The sequence below is a fragment of the Echinops telfairi genome, unplaced genomic scaffold, assembly GCF_000313985.2.
Source record: "Echinops telfairi isolate 266 unplaced genomic scaffold, ASM31398v2 ScPeMD7_7468;HRSCAF=8506_0, whole genome shotgun sequence".
NCBI lineage: Eukaryota > Metazoa > Chordata > Mammalia > Afrosoricida > Tenrecidae > Echinops > Echinops telfairi.
Window position 1 is genome coordinate 68,867,627 of NW_022111369.1, and position 15,324 is coordinate 68,882,950.

Sequence of the window (15,324 nt, forward strand, 5' to 3'; positions counted from 1 at the left end):
GTACTAGCATATATAAAATATTTACCATGTCATGTCTCAAGGCCTTGCTTGTATTTTTGTCTCTTCAACTAAATTGCTTGACTTGATTATAGATAGCTGTTGAATATTTGATAAAGATTTAAACCGAGGCCAGGGAAATGTGAGGAGAGGGAGAGCGGGCCGCTGGCATTTCGCACCTAGGCGCTCTCGCCACGATGAGCAGCACCCTAGCCAAGATCGCGGAGATCAAAGCCGAGATGGCTAGAACTCAACGGAACAAGGCCACAGCACACTACCTAGGGTTGCTCAAGGCACGTTTGGCTAAGCTTCGCAGAGAACTCATTCCTCCAAAAGGCGGTGGCGGCGCGGGGGACCAGGAGAAAGTTTTGATGTGGCCAAGACAAGTGATGTGCGAATTGGATTTCTCGGTTTTCTATCTGTGGGGAAGTCAACGCTGCTCAGTAATCTGGCAGGGCTGGATTCTGAGGTGGCAGCCTACGAGTCCACTACTCTGACCAGTGTGCCTGGTGTCATCAGATAGAAAGGTGCCAAGATACAGCTCTGGATCTCCCTGGAATCATTGAAGGTGCTAAGGATGGCAAAGGTAGAGGTCGCCAAGTCATTGCAGTGGCCCGAACCTGTAACTTGATCCTGATTGTTCTGGATGTCCTGAAGCCCTTGGGGCATAAGAAGATCATTGAAAATGAACTGGAAGGCTTTGGGATTCGTTTGAACAGCAAGTCCCCAAACATCGGCTTTAAGAAGAAGGACAAGGGAGGCATGAACCTGACAGCCACTTGCCCTCAGAGTGAGCTGGATGCGGAAACCGTGAAGCGCATTCTGGCTGAATACAAAATTCATAATGCTGATGTGACTCTGCAGAGCGATGCCACAGCCGATGACCTTATTGACGTGGAGGAAGGAAACGGAGTCTATATCCCCTGTATCTATGTGTTAAATAAGATCGATCAGATCTCCATTGAGGAATTGGATATCATCTATAAGGTGCCTCACTGTGTGCCCATCTCTGCTCACCACCGCTGGAATTTTGATGACCTTTTGGAAAAGATCTGGGGCTACCTGAAACTAGTGAGGATTTACACCAAACCCAAAGGCCAGTTACCAGATAATACTTCCTGGTTGTGCTGCCCGACTCCAGAACAACAGTGGAGGATTTCTGCATGAAGATTCACAAAAACCTTATCAAAGAATTTAAATACGCTCTGGTGTGGGGTCTCTCTGTGAAACATAATCCTCAGAAAATGGGGAAAGATCACACATTGGAGGATGAAGATGTCATTCAGATTTTGAAGAAGTGACACCCTCCCATATCGCCACTGCGGGGCCAGCGCAGCAGCACCATTGCCCATGACCAAGCACCCTGCACCAAACCCGTTGGCTTTGGCAGCGGTTGGATCAGGCTTTGGGGGAGGGGAATGGAAGCTCCCACACTGGAACCTCTCCTCTTGGTGTCACCTTGTACGTTGACCTGCATGACGGACCTGGTCTGCCAAAAAAAAGATTTAAACCAAGAGGACTTAAACTTTATTTAGTGTGCATATCAATAAATTGGGAAGAATGTTTCAAGGCTTGTTCCTTAGAGATTCTTCCATAGATCCTTCAGGGAGCCACCCCTTTCTGACACTAATTATCTGAGTACAATGGCTTGGGAAATCATTGTGAAATAATGTACATTGTATTGAATTGTACATTGTAATGTACATTGTATTGAATTCATTCTCATTCTTCTTTTTAATTCTAGCAATCCCTGGTAACGTTGCAACAGAGATTTTTACCAAAGGTAAGTTCTCAAACTATTTTGTTGGTATGAATTACTAAAACAGAAAGTAAAATATCATATGCAAGCCTACTGTATTCCTTGCCAAGGCAGTGTATTGCTTTTAATTCATTGCAGTTACACTTTTTATTTTTATTCAACAAATTCCACAAGTAAAAGTAAGTGACAATCTTCAAGCCATTGTAATCATTCTCACCATCCTCTTCTGAGTAGTTCTACCTACATTAAGATACATTTACTGCTGCTCAGATTGCTGTCTAATCTTTCAAGTTACCATTATCACTTTGATCCTATATAGAGATTTCTTTAAAAAGCATAATGCCCAAGCAGACATTTTTTCTAGTTAAGCTAAATCCATGCCTTGATGCTTGATTCATCCAAAGGTGTTATTTCTAGGAGTTCATTCCTTCAGTTTTCATTCCAGTTTCATTAATTGTGGTAAGACAAGATATTTCACATGATTTCAAATTTTAATTCATTAAGATTTACTTTGGAAATTCACATATTGTTTGTTTGGGAGAACATTCCATATAGACTTGAGAAAAATGTACATTTTACAGTTAATCAGTGGACTATTCCACATTTGTGTAAGACCTAATTGGTGTAGACTGTTTTTTAAATTATCTCTCTCTCTCTTTATAATCTTATTTCTGATTATTCTATCTATTATCTAAATTGAGGGATGGCATATATTTCTCGTTTCAGTTCCCTCAATGTTTGCTTCATACATTTTTTGACTCTGTCTTGTTAAGTATATCTACATTCACACTTATTGTAGCATCTTGATAGGCTAAGCCTTTTATCAATATCTAAGGGTAAACTATATGTATATAGAAAAGTGTTGCTACTAGGGCTCCCATGCATACATACATGATCCTCCTCAATAGTGGAATATTACTTTAAAAAAATACCTTGGTGGTTCTGTCATAGACGCAGTATCACTAGTCTAGAGCCAACCCAGCAATGGAAACAGTTGTTGCTTTGCTAGTTGTTGCTTTACCCGTAGTTATTTACTAATAACCCAAATGAAAAACCAAACTCATTGCCATCCAGTTGATGCTAATTCATAGTGACTCTGTGGAACAGGGTAGAACTGCCCCTGGGAGTTTCTGAGACTCTAACTCTTTAAAAGAGCAGAAATCCCACCTCTCTCTTGAGGAGTGTTGGGTAGTTTTGAACGACTGACCTTGCAGATTGCAGCCCAAGGGTAGAGAGCAACAATTGAATGCTCAACCCACCAGGTTAACTCAGGACGTTGCTGTTCTCATGGGCTTTCTTAGGACTTCAGACACACACTTGGAATTCTCATTCACCCTGGATGCACCTAAAGCAACTCCTTTTTGAGAAAATGGTTGGTAATATGAAACAATTCTGGAAGTGGTTTGTAACCTGCCTGGAAAATTTCATACCAGTAAAAAAATTAAACTCCCTTATCTGAGTGGTGTGTCTCAAATTTTATTGTGAGTACAACCCACCAAAGCATCTCCTTAAAATGCATCTTCTGATTCAGTCCCTGGTGTGGATCCCAGAGCATTTCCAACAAGCCCCACCTCAATGCTCATGCTATAGCCCACTGATTGGGTGATAAGACATAGATAAGGAAGAAAGACCCTGTGCCGTGAGTTAGGCCACCTAGAACTATTCATAAAGAACTCCAGAAAATTCTGTAGCTACTCCATATTGTGAATTTCAAATGCCAATTCATAATTAAGAAAAGTTCTAAAATTTCATCCATTGGCAATAGTAACCACAAATGTATTCTAAAAATGTATGCCTTTGGAAAGCCTAGCATGTCCTAGTGTACAATAAATTCTTGCATATTTGTGAGTTGTAGATGAAATGGAGAATGTAGGACAAGGATTTAAAACAAAAAAAGGCAACAAGAGCATGAATGATGTGGAAATTATTGTGGTATTTCTCAAATGCAAGTGAGTCATGATCTCCCTAGATCATTAATGCACTTTTTTTACTAGAATGTGGTGCTCGTCCAGACCTAATAACATTGTCTGATGAAAGGATCATAGGAGGTGTTCAAGCCGAGGAAGGAGACTGGCCATGGCAGGTCAGTCTGCAGCTCCACGGGGCTCACCACTGTGGAGGCATCCTGATCAGTAACACATGGATCCTGACAGCAGCCCACTGCTTCAGACGGTAAGCTACCTGCCATGTGTTAACAACAAGCAGCAGCATGTACATGAGGATTTGACCCACTGCCCCCAAGGTTCACCATGACTGGATTGAGTTAGAAATAATTCAATTCAATTCACAAAGGGAATAACTCTTTTATTCCTATTCATGATAGCAAAATTTCTATTGTTTCCTTCTCCTTGGCAACCATTTACTGTTATTTCTGTTTCAGGTAATAGAGCAGAATGTTTAAATACTAGTTACAGAAATTTACTGGACTTCTCTAAGCTTCCACTACCCCCTTTCCCAAATTACGGATAATATAATCTATGTTTTAATAGTATTTATATGCTTAAATAAGCTAATGTAAATACATGCTAAATGTTAACAAATGAATTATTTTGAGAGATCTGCTCATTGTTTCCTGTAAGTTGATCAGTAAGTTAATAACTGACATCACTGATCTAAGCCATGAATTTATTCTTAAAAAAAAAATCACTGAGCATCTACTATGAGCGCAGTGTTATGTATTATAGCTGCTAATATTAAAAAGACACTTTCTCTGCCTTCTACATTATAATGTTAGAGGTATACATGTACAAAAATAAAAATCAATTGTAATGAGTACCCTTTACTACTGGGGCTGTGAACCCAAAGGTCAGCAGTTCAAAACCTTCAGTCGCTCTTCCAAAGAAAGATAGGGATTTCTATTCCCATAAGCAGTTAGAGCCTCAGAAACTCACAGGGGCAGTTCTACCCTGTCCTATAGGGTCGCTATGAGTCGGCATCGACTCTGGTAGTGAGGGAGGGAGTATCGCAAACAAAATGAATTTAAACTACTTACAGAGATATCTGTCAAGGTGACTAAAGGTGACTGCTAATACTAGGGTGAAAGGTTGTCAGAGGTGAGTAGATTGCATAATCTTATTCCATTGGTATAAAGAAAAAGTCGTATTGCTCAGGAAGGAACTTTTTAGACTTCGGCAGGTTTTCTTCTTATTCTTGGAACAACCTAGACCCTAGCAATTGTTTTCTAATAGACTTAAATGCAAAGAGATCACTCAGAAAAATGAAGACCAGCTGAATTTACTGGATCCCTAATCAAATCTATTCTTTTGGACTCTTTGAATGACATACCACTGCCTAAGTTTCAACTTCATTCCCACACATCTAAAGCCCTTCACAAATAGACCACTCTACACTTATTTCTCAAAGCATGAACTTTGAGCTTCAGTCAAACAACATTCTTCTCTAAATTCTGCTTACACATTCCTGCCTATGAGCATTTGCTCAATTTGTTTCCTCTCCCTGGAATGTTAAGATCCCTTCCAAATCTCCATTTCTTCCTACTGGAATTCTATTAAGTGTTCATTATTGTGTTAGTCTGGGTTGACTAGAGAAACAAATCCAGAGACACTCACATGTGTGTAAGACAGAGCTTTATATCAAAGAGCAATTGTATATTAAGAAAACATCCCAATCCATTCCAGATTAAGTCCACAAATCTAATATTAGCCCATAAGTCCACTACTAGTCCATAAGTTCCTCTTCAAACTCATGTAGCCACTCTCAATGATGCCAATGCAGGAAGATCACAGGCCAGTGGGTGAAAAGTCTGTGGATCTAGTAGTGGGGGAAGCATCTCAGCATGGCCCCACATGGCTTGCAAACAGGAAAATGAAGAGAGAGAGATGGCAGAATGGAGAAAGGAACTTCCCAGAATGCTCATGAGAAGACCATGTCCCCAAGGAGGCATCATCAGGCAGTGACCTGATTGACAGGATAAACTCCACCCCTTCACTCTTTTAACAAGTTGACATGAAATTGTGTAACTGCCACAATTATCTTCCAAAATTTGTGTGCAGATTTAAGGACAGCATAGTTTCTAGGAATAAAAAAAATTTAGGAGATTCTAATTCTGAATTTTTAAAAGTATATAATTCAGCATTCCCAGGGACAGCCAATAAATCTGAAATTTATTCTAAAAAATATTTCCAGAGTTTGTTTCAGATTTATTGCTTTTTCACAGGTCATACAAGAAATAAAATTTACAAGTCATTTCAATTTTCATTGTCATGCAAATGACCAATAAATAGGAATGGCACAGTTGTCTGTTGTTGTTGTTATTGTTGTTGTTGTTAGGTGCCATCTATAGAGCTTTGACCCTTAACTACAAAAGGAAACATTGTCTGGTCCTGCACCATCAGCACAATTGTTGCTCTGTTTGAGCCCATTGTTGCAACCACTGTGTGAATCCTTCTCCTTGAGGATCTTCCTCTTTTTTGATGCCCTTCCACTTTACCAAACATTATGTCCTTCTCCAGGGATTGATCTCTCCTGACAACATGTCCAAAGAATGTGAAACAAAGTCTTGCTGTTCTTGCTTCCAAGGAGCATTCTGGCTGTATTTCATCCAAGACACATTTTTTGTTCTCCTGGCAGTCCACAGTACTTTCAATATTCTTCAACAACACCGTAACTCAAGTCCATAGAGTCTTCTCTAGTTATCCTTATTTAATGCCCTAACTTCACCTTCACATGCACATGAGGCGATTGAAAATACTCGAACTTGGGTCAGACACACCTTAGTGCTCAAAACACCATCCTGGTTCTTCAATACTTTAAAGAGCTCTTGCACAAAAAAAGTCAATGAGTAGGAATAGCACTCATTTCTGTCAATCACCCCCAAACTCTAGGAACCAGAAATGCCAATGTATGGACTTCGCAGGCATATAACATAACCAAAGATACATAGAAATAGCACTGTTCTGATCCCTATTCTGACCTAAACACAAAAATATAAAGGCTATGCCAATAATAAAAACCACAATGATAAACATCTCCAATACTTACAAAAGGAATGAGTAACTACAAAGATTAATTCTCAAGAGCAAACTACAATTCATTTTTTGTCCATCAATTCACTATCTGGACTCTAAAATTCTATCCAGTTGTTATTTTTTTGCAAATTTTTTATTCTACATTTGGAGCAATGTTTTGCTAATCAACTCTCCAGTTCATGAGCCTTTATTTTCTCTTCTTTCACGTTTTTCCCTGTTGTTCCTGAGCCCCACTTCAAACTGCCCTACTCATGTAGGTCTCACTCTAATATATATGAAATATGTCTTTTAAAATACATGAACCTGCAACACCTATTAAAAAATCTATGTTTTTTATGTATGTATACTTAATTTCTATAAGTCTCCTTTTTTTTTTAATCAATTTATTGGGGCTCATAGATCAATTGTGTAAAGCACATCTATACATTTGTTGCCCTCATCATTCCCAAAATTCGCTTGCTTCTTGGGTTCCCGGAATCGCTCATTTTCCATTTTCCCCCACTCCCCTTCCCTTCCTCCTCCCCTTTCCCCCATGCACCCTTAATAATTTATAAATTATTATTGTATCCTATATTACACTGTCCGGCGTCTCCCTTCACCCACCCCGCTGCTGCCCATCCCCCAGAGAGGAGGCCATACGTGGCTCCCTGTGATCCATTCCCCCTTACTACATCCCCCTTCCCTCCTGGTATCGCCACTGTCACCCCTGGTCCTGAGAGGTGTGGTGAAGAAGGCTGATGGTGCCCGGCTATCGAGACCTATAGCGTCTGGGGACCTAAAGGCTTGAAAGTAAACAAGCGGCCATCTAGCCCAGAAGCAACAAAGCCCACATGGAAGCAGCACACCAACATGTGTGATCATGAAGGGCCAAAGGGACCAGCCTTTAAACACCAAAGGCGGGGAGAAAAGTCATATCCTTGTCAATGAGGGTGGCGCGCGATGGAGACCCAATGCCCATCTCCAGACAACTGGACATACCTTGCAGAAGGGTAGTGGGGAGATGAGTCACTTAGGGTACAGTATAGCAATAATGAAACCCACAACCTTCCTCTAGTTCTTAAACACTTCCTCCCCCCAACTACCAGGACCCCAATTTTGCCTTGCAGACCTGGTTAGACCAGATGATGCACAGCGGTACAGATGGGAATATAAGTCTCCTTTTGTGCTCCTTGTCTCATTGTGACTGGTGGTGCATCGCATAGTACACACCCACCGCATTTCCTTAATCTAACTTCCATTTCCACAAAGAGCACACAAATACAGATCCTCACACAGGGATCTTTATTAGCCTGGAGGTACTTCTTTAAGATATGTATCCAGAAGTATATAGGCAGACTGCTGAGTACTTGCCAAAAGGAAATAATGCTTTCCTAAAGGACTATAGCAGGCCACATCTTCACCAATAATGCAAAAGAAATACAATTTCCTCTCCTCCTCACCGGAATCTGGTTTCAGTCACCTGTCTAATTTTTGTCAACCTCTTGAATATAAATTAAAATCTCAGTATTGTTATCTTTTGAATTTTCAAATGATTAGTGAGTTTGAATATCCTTCCATATATCTATTTGCTGTTTGGACTTACCCTTCTATGAACTGCCTATTCATATCCTTTTTTAAATTTTAAACAGGTTTACCTGTCATTTTCCTTTTGTTCACAATAGCTTTTTGTAAAGTCTACAAGAATGCTAGCTATCTTGCAGTGCAAATATTTTTCAATCTCTTAGGAGCCTGCTGATATAGTCAGGGAAGTGTTATCACAGAACATTATAAATATGATTATGATAGACATAGCTTACATGTGATGCTTTATTTTATATCCTTTTGAGCCATTTGAAAGTTGTGAAGGGGAAACACACAGAGCAAGCCTCTGGTGAACCTCTTCTGCCCGTGGAGCAGGGACAGAAGAGCCTTGCTGTCTTGCGGAGTGCATTGGAAAGTGGATTGTGGTCCATGTGATGAGGCTAAAGTTTAACACTGGATTATCATTTGATCTCCATTTTGACCCATTTTAAAGTTGTTCTAGTTTTTAATATTTTCTACTTTCTTTTCTATTGAGATCTTTCTCTACTTCATTTTGTTGTGTTAGTTTTTTGTTTGTTTGTTTGATGTGGGGGGCTTTTTTGTTATGCTTTCCTGTATATAAAATCCTGGATAGATAAACCTATCTATAGAGACAGTTAACAAGATTAATAGTTTCTTGGGGATAAGGCAGGTGAGGTTGTGGGAAAATGGGGGCTAATTACAATGAATACAAGAAAAAAAAATTCCAAAATTGATTTTGATGATGATTATACAACTCTTTTTGATAAGATAGAATGATTGGATTATATGATGTATGGATTGTGTGCTAATAAAACTGTTTTAAAAGAATTTTAACACACAAATATGTTTTCTAATATTTTTCTCTGCATTCTTAGACAACCGATCATTCATTCTGCCACAAAAGAACTAAACACATTTACTAGCTTGCAATGCAGAAATGTCACTCAAATAGTTCTTGCACTGGGAGGAGGAGGGTGGGGCAAACATGATTACCCAAACCTTTGACATGTTCACTCATTTTCTATTCCAACAACATATTTTCTTTCTTTCTTTTCTTTTCTTTTTTTTTTTTTAGGAACTCTGATCCTAATTCATGGACAGCCACCTTTGGTATTTCTACAAAATTTCCTAAATTAAGAATAAGAGTGAGAACTATTATAATCCACAACAATTATAGACCAGAATTTCATGAAAACGATATTGCAGTTATTCAACTTATCTCAGGAGTCTCCTTCACCCAAAATATCCATAGGGTGTGTCTCCCAACACCTACTCAGAACATTTTGCCTGGTTCGACTGCATATGTAACAGGATGGGGATCTCGAAAATATAGCGGTAAGTATCTCAGAGAACAAAACAAAACAGAAACAAGCACTGTCTTATTTTCTAGTAAGCACATTTTTTTAAAATTAGGGAATATCTGGAAATCAGGTTCTCTGGAGAAACTCTCCGATATTTGGATCATCCTAAATTCTGGTTAGCCCGGAGTTCCTCATCAAAGAAAAAAATGCTGTTGGAAACCGTGAAGAATTCTCAAATATTGTCAAAGTGTGTGTAAGGGAAATGATTAAGATACTCTTTATGACCTAGTGGTGTGATAGGTACACATTGGGCTGCGATCCACATGGTCAGCAGTTTAAAACCACCAGCAGATCTACAGGAGGAAGACTGGGCTTTCTACTCCCATAAACGGTTGTAGTCTTGGAAATGCGGGGGAGAAGGGGGGGGGGGTGGCTATGAGTCAGCATTGACGCTATGGCAGTGAATTGGGGACTTTTTGGTTGTTAACGACCACAGTTACAGAGACGCTCTAGCACTCAAACGACTCTCCTTCGTTCAAACCGTATTTGTTTATGTATCTTTTAAGGGTATTTATAGCATTTGGAAATCAGCAAGTCTAGTCTCTTCATCAGACAGATTGACACCGTAGCGAAAGCAATGAACTCAAACATTAGCAATGGTCATGAAAGCAGCCCGTGACTGATCAAAGTTCTGCTTTGTTATCTATAAGGCTGCTTCTTGACTGACTACATGAAAAAGTTTTCTTAAAGCGTGGGGGTGGGAATGGTTGTCTATGCAGCCAGACGTTCCACAGGAGCAAGTTGAGGCGCTCTCTTCCGGTGAAGACGATAGATAGCCTTGGAAAGCCAGGATAGGCGCTTCATGAGTCAGAATTGACTTGAGGACACAGGGTTTAGATTTTTATTTCTGTTTTGTTTTTTGGTAAGGCAATCACTGCTGACACATTGGGCTGCTAAGCACAAGGACAAGGTCTGTGGTTCAAACCCAGCAGCTATATCTCAGGAGAAAGATGAGGCTACCTTCTTCCATTGAAGATTTACAGTCTCAGAACCTATAAGGAGCAGTTCCACTCTCTCCTATAGGGTCACTCCAAGTCAGAATTGACTATGGTGCTGGGCCTGGTTGGGTGTTTTTGATTAGGGGGAAAAAGTGGTATTTTATAACTTTATAACCTGCTTTAGATTGTCTCTCTGGGGAATCATATGAAGGTTCAAATGCCCTCATAAATGTTTGTATTTTCCCTACCCAAAGAAATCTTGCATAGCAGATAAAGTGTATGCCCATATTGAAAACTATAACTACGACAGGAGCTTTGGTGGTGCTGAAGGGTAAAAAGTTGAAGTATTAACCACAAAGCTGTCCATTCAAACCCACCAGCTGCTCCAAGGGAGAAAGATGAACCTACCTGCTCCCTTAAAGATTCACAGCCTCGGATCCCCATATAGGTTTGCCATTAGTCAGAAATGACTATGGTTTTTGAGGAGCCCTGTTGGCTACTAAATGCAAGGTCAGCAGTTCAAAACCACCAGGAATTCCAAGGGAAAAAATGAGGCTTTCTACTCCTTTGAAACCCACAGAGGCAGTTCTACCCTGTTCTATAGGGTAGCTATAAGTCAGAAAGGACTCTGTGAGAGTGAGTTTGTTTGTTTGCTTGTTTTAGTATAACCATGCCAATTGTGAAAGAATATCAACTTAAAGTTTCATCCCTTAGCCTGAAACCGCTGTTTTGTTACTAGATTGAAGTAGCATATAATATTTAATGTTCCAAATTTGATTTGTGGATAATTGAAATACCACTCATCAATTTTCATATGACAAATTTAGTTTCCCTCAAGATGTGGAATCCTGAATCAAAAACTACAGCAAAAAAAAGAAAATTGATCTGTATAAAGAGATTATCTTTTGTCCTATGGGAATCTTTGCTGGGAAGAAGCTCCTCAGAAGATATTTAATAGCATCTCTGGCAGAGCAAGGAATAATGTTTGAAATACATTTGTTTCTCCCCATATTTATGCAGACATTGATTTATGTATGCTGAAGTCCATTTCCTTTCTGATTTTATATTTAATAGGCAGCACAGTTGCAGATCTGCAGCAAGCAAAAGTTAAAATAATAAGGAATTCTGTATGTAATGCACCAGTTAGTTATAATGGAGCTGTTTTGCCTGGAATGTTGTGTGCTGGAGTTCCTCAGGGTGGAGTAGATTCATGCCAGGTAAGTTCAAGACAACATAGCAATGTCATCGCCCAAGAAGTTTGCAAACATGTATTCTTAGGTGATCTTATAATAACCATAAAGTTAACATGGTTAAAACATGTAGTCTTCATCTTCTACCGATTATGATCTAGTTTTAAGGGATAAAATGCTTAGAAAAGATTGCTGCATCGTGAAAACAAAAGTTTCCGAAGCAAAATTTCAAAGGAGCCCTGGCACCGCTGTGGCTTATGGATTGCTAACCCCAAGGTTGGCAGTTCAAAAGCACCAACCACTCTTGGGAAGGAAGATGACTCTTCTGACTCCCTTAGAGAATTCCATCTCAGAAACCTAGGCAGGTCTAGCCTGTCCTAGAGGGCCACCTCTCACTTAGAATTGACTCCGTGGCTGTGAGTTTGGAGATTGTTTGAGGTCTAAAGAATGGTCAAACATGCAAACGCAAGAATTAGATGTACCTGGGGTTAAATTCCTTAACCTCTGCAATCAGTTTTTTTTTGAGATAATAGTAGTACCTAGTATTTTGGCTATTACATGAATTAAGTATTAAATGAAGTTTAAATATGCCAAATAAATCTGCATAGGCAACAAAGAAATAGCAGCTATTTTGTTGTTACTGTTGTTAAATAGCATTCAATACTTCAATCTCAAATGCTTAACAACTATGTTGGTTTAAATTAAAAGTTAATTTCAAAGTCAGAAAAATTAAAGTTTAAAATATAAATATGCTGAATACTAGCACTTTGAAGATAATAAAGCAACATTAAAAGCCTAATTATTCAAGTCATAGCAGCTCCCATACTTATGAACAAGTACAACTGGAAAAAATTAGGATAAATAACTACTTAATTCTAGTGTGTAGTTTTCCAAGTAATTTACATTAAAGCAAACAGTAGATATGAAATGTCCCTCTAATTAGAATAAAATTAAAATTTTAAAATTGTTATATAAGTATCTGAACTGAATTTATATAGTTAGGTCTTCCAATAGGTTTTGTTCATGTCTGAAAACCAACCCCAAATCAAAGAAAAACCAAATACATTGCTGTTACATTGATTCCACCAAATCCTGATCCCATAGGGCAGAGTAGGAACTGTCCTATCCGGTTTCTAAAGCTATAATCTTGCGGGAAGCAGAGTGCCAAATCTTTCTCCCCTGCACGACTCGTGAACAAAACCTCTGAACTTTCAGTTAGCAGCCACGGGGGCACAAGAGCTCCTAAGGAGTAATCCTTAAATGGTTTGTGTAAACATTCAACTCAAAGCACTTTCTCTAACATGAAGCATTGTTATTGCTTGCAAGTTTTTTGTGGTGGAGGGCAATTGTTTCTCAATTTTCAAAATACTATTATCTACTTTGCCCTTTATTTCCTTTCAGTGTAGCTAGCTATCTCTGTCTCTGGGAATGGTCTTGCTCCCCTCTTGCTCTTCATTCATTGCTAGCTCTCTAACAAGAGAAGGCCAAGTTTCACAACAGCGTGCCAAAGAACTCACCCATCCCATCACCAACACACCTTCATACTGACAATTCTACATCTCCTAAGAGCATTAGTTAAAACTGATGTGAAGTTGAAACAGGTATTTATTTACGATTTACTTATTTATTGTCTAGGCTTACAAATTCTGCTCTTCCTTCAAACCCAGCTCAGGAATAATTCATCTGAAAGTTTTGCCTAGGTGCTTTATTACAGGCCTCAGCAGTTTTCCTCCAAAATGCTGTAATGCAGAGCCTGTGATGGAAAAAAGGACTTGATTCTTAAACTTCACATTTGTTTTCCTACTTTTTAAAAAGACATGACACAGAGAAATATTTTGCGATAGGGAATAAAATGCTGCAACGTGCAGTGCTAGGAAGGTCCTGAGAACTGGTTAGCTGGATCACATAGGACCCACTAAAGAATACAAGGTCCTCCATCTAGTGTGGATCGTGCACGTTGGTGGTTCACAAAGTTCTGCCTCTCCTCACTTAGACTAGTCATGAAACTGGTATGAGGAAAACTAACTACTAAGAGCAGCCAAATTAATGTCAAACTATTCCAGAGTCACACTTAGTAATAATAGTTGGCTTTTATTAGTCCTGACTCCATGCCAGCTGTATTCCAAGAGCTTTATATGTTAATTCACTTACACTCATAAAAACATTATTTAAAGATGAGGAAACTGAAGCACAGAGAGCTATTAAATCGCTTACCCAAGGTCTAGTAAATAAAGAAGCTAAGATTCAAGCTGTCTAACTCCAGAATACAAAGATAACCTCTCTTGTAGCTCATAAGATTTGTCTCCATAACTAGCATATTATTTGCACAAATATTTTTCGTTAGTTGGTTTATTATTGCAATTGGCTGTTAAGTATTTCAGAAGGATTTTTTTACTTAATGCCATATGAATCCATTTTTAATTATTGGATTAAAACATTGTTATTATAAAATAATTTTCGATGATAAACTGTGTATTTGGCACTATCCAGTGTTTATGACTATGCAGATAAGTGATACTTCTAGAAATAAATTCATTCAACAAGTGTTTATTTGGCATATCCTGTAAACTAGAAATGTATGATACAACAGTATACAGAATAGTTATGCTCCCTCCCCCAAAGGAGTTTACAGTCTAACAAGGAAAACCATGCTTGACAAGAATCATAGATCCACAGGATCACACAAATTTACATCTGTTGTAACAAAGAAAGCTAACGTATTGAGGTATGTTCAAATAGGCAGAGAAATGTGTTTTTATAAAATCATAAAACGTGATAGCTAGATACAAGGTATGGAAACACAGGCAATCAAACACCAGCCCACTCCAAAGCTGGAAGGGGCAGCTCAGAGACAGCTTCCTGGAGAACCGGAAGCCTGGGATAAGTGGGGGTCAACTGTGGGGTGTTTAGGAAATGCACTGCCCATGTTAATCTCAGACTAACTGAAGGAACAGTTTCTATACTTGCATAATTTCACTAAATTGTGTCTGAAATTGGTATGAGATTCCAATTGAAAATGTCAAGCTGACATGATTTGTTGTTATAATGGATGTGACATTTTTCTTTGCGACATTAGAAATAAATTGTTTAATGTGTCGGCATTATCTTCACACTGAAAAAAATCACTTATTCTGTTTCCAGGGTGATTCTGGTGGCCCACTAGTACAAGAAGACTCACGAAGACTCTGGTTCCTTGTGGGGATAGTAAGCTGGGGCTTTCAATGTGGTCTACCAGACAAACCAGGAGTGTACACTCGCGTGACAGCCTACCGAGACTGGATTTCCCAACAAACGGGGATCTAGCACAATCAACATCCCTGTGCCAAGTCTGCAATGCCAAAGCTTTCTTTTTTAGCAGAAACAAAGAGTGAAGCGTCCTCTTCCAACAACCAGTTACAAATTTGTGGGGGGTTTGTTTGTTTGTTTTTTAATCATGTTATTGAGGGCTCGTACAACTCTTATCACAATCCATATATACATCTATTGTGTCAAGCACATTTGTACATCTGTTGTCATTATCATTCTCAAAACGTTTTCTTTCTCCTTGAG

General features: G+C 39.1%; 1 protein-coding gene and 1 pseudogene across 1 annotated transcript in view; both read left to right on the forward strand.

Moving 5' to 3' along the window:
* Positions 1–15,078, forward strand: part of LOC101642047 (transmembrane serine protease 11D) — a 57,815-nt gene extending 42,737 nt beyond the window's left edge. Inside the window, exons 6-11 of the mRNA XM_030888560.1 lie at positions 566–1,093; positions 1,742–1,780; positions 3,751–3,928; positions 9,362–9,625; positions 11,664–11,802; positions 14,917–15,078. Coding sequence (XP_030744420.1) covers positions 566–1,093; positions 1,742–1,780; positions 3,751–3,928; positions 9,362–9,625; positions 11,664–11,802; positions 14,917–15,078 — 1,310 coding nt within the window. The remainder of the gene's footprint in view (positions 1–565; positions 1,094–1,741; positions 1,781–3,750; positions 3,929–9,361; positions 9,626–11,663; positions 11,803–14,916) is intronic.
* On the forward strand, positions 195–1,298 carry LOC101644144 (annotated as a pseudogene).
* Positions 15,079–15,324: the final 246 nt, after the last annotated feature.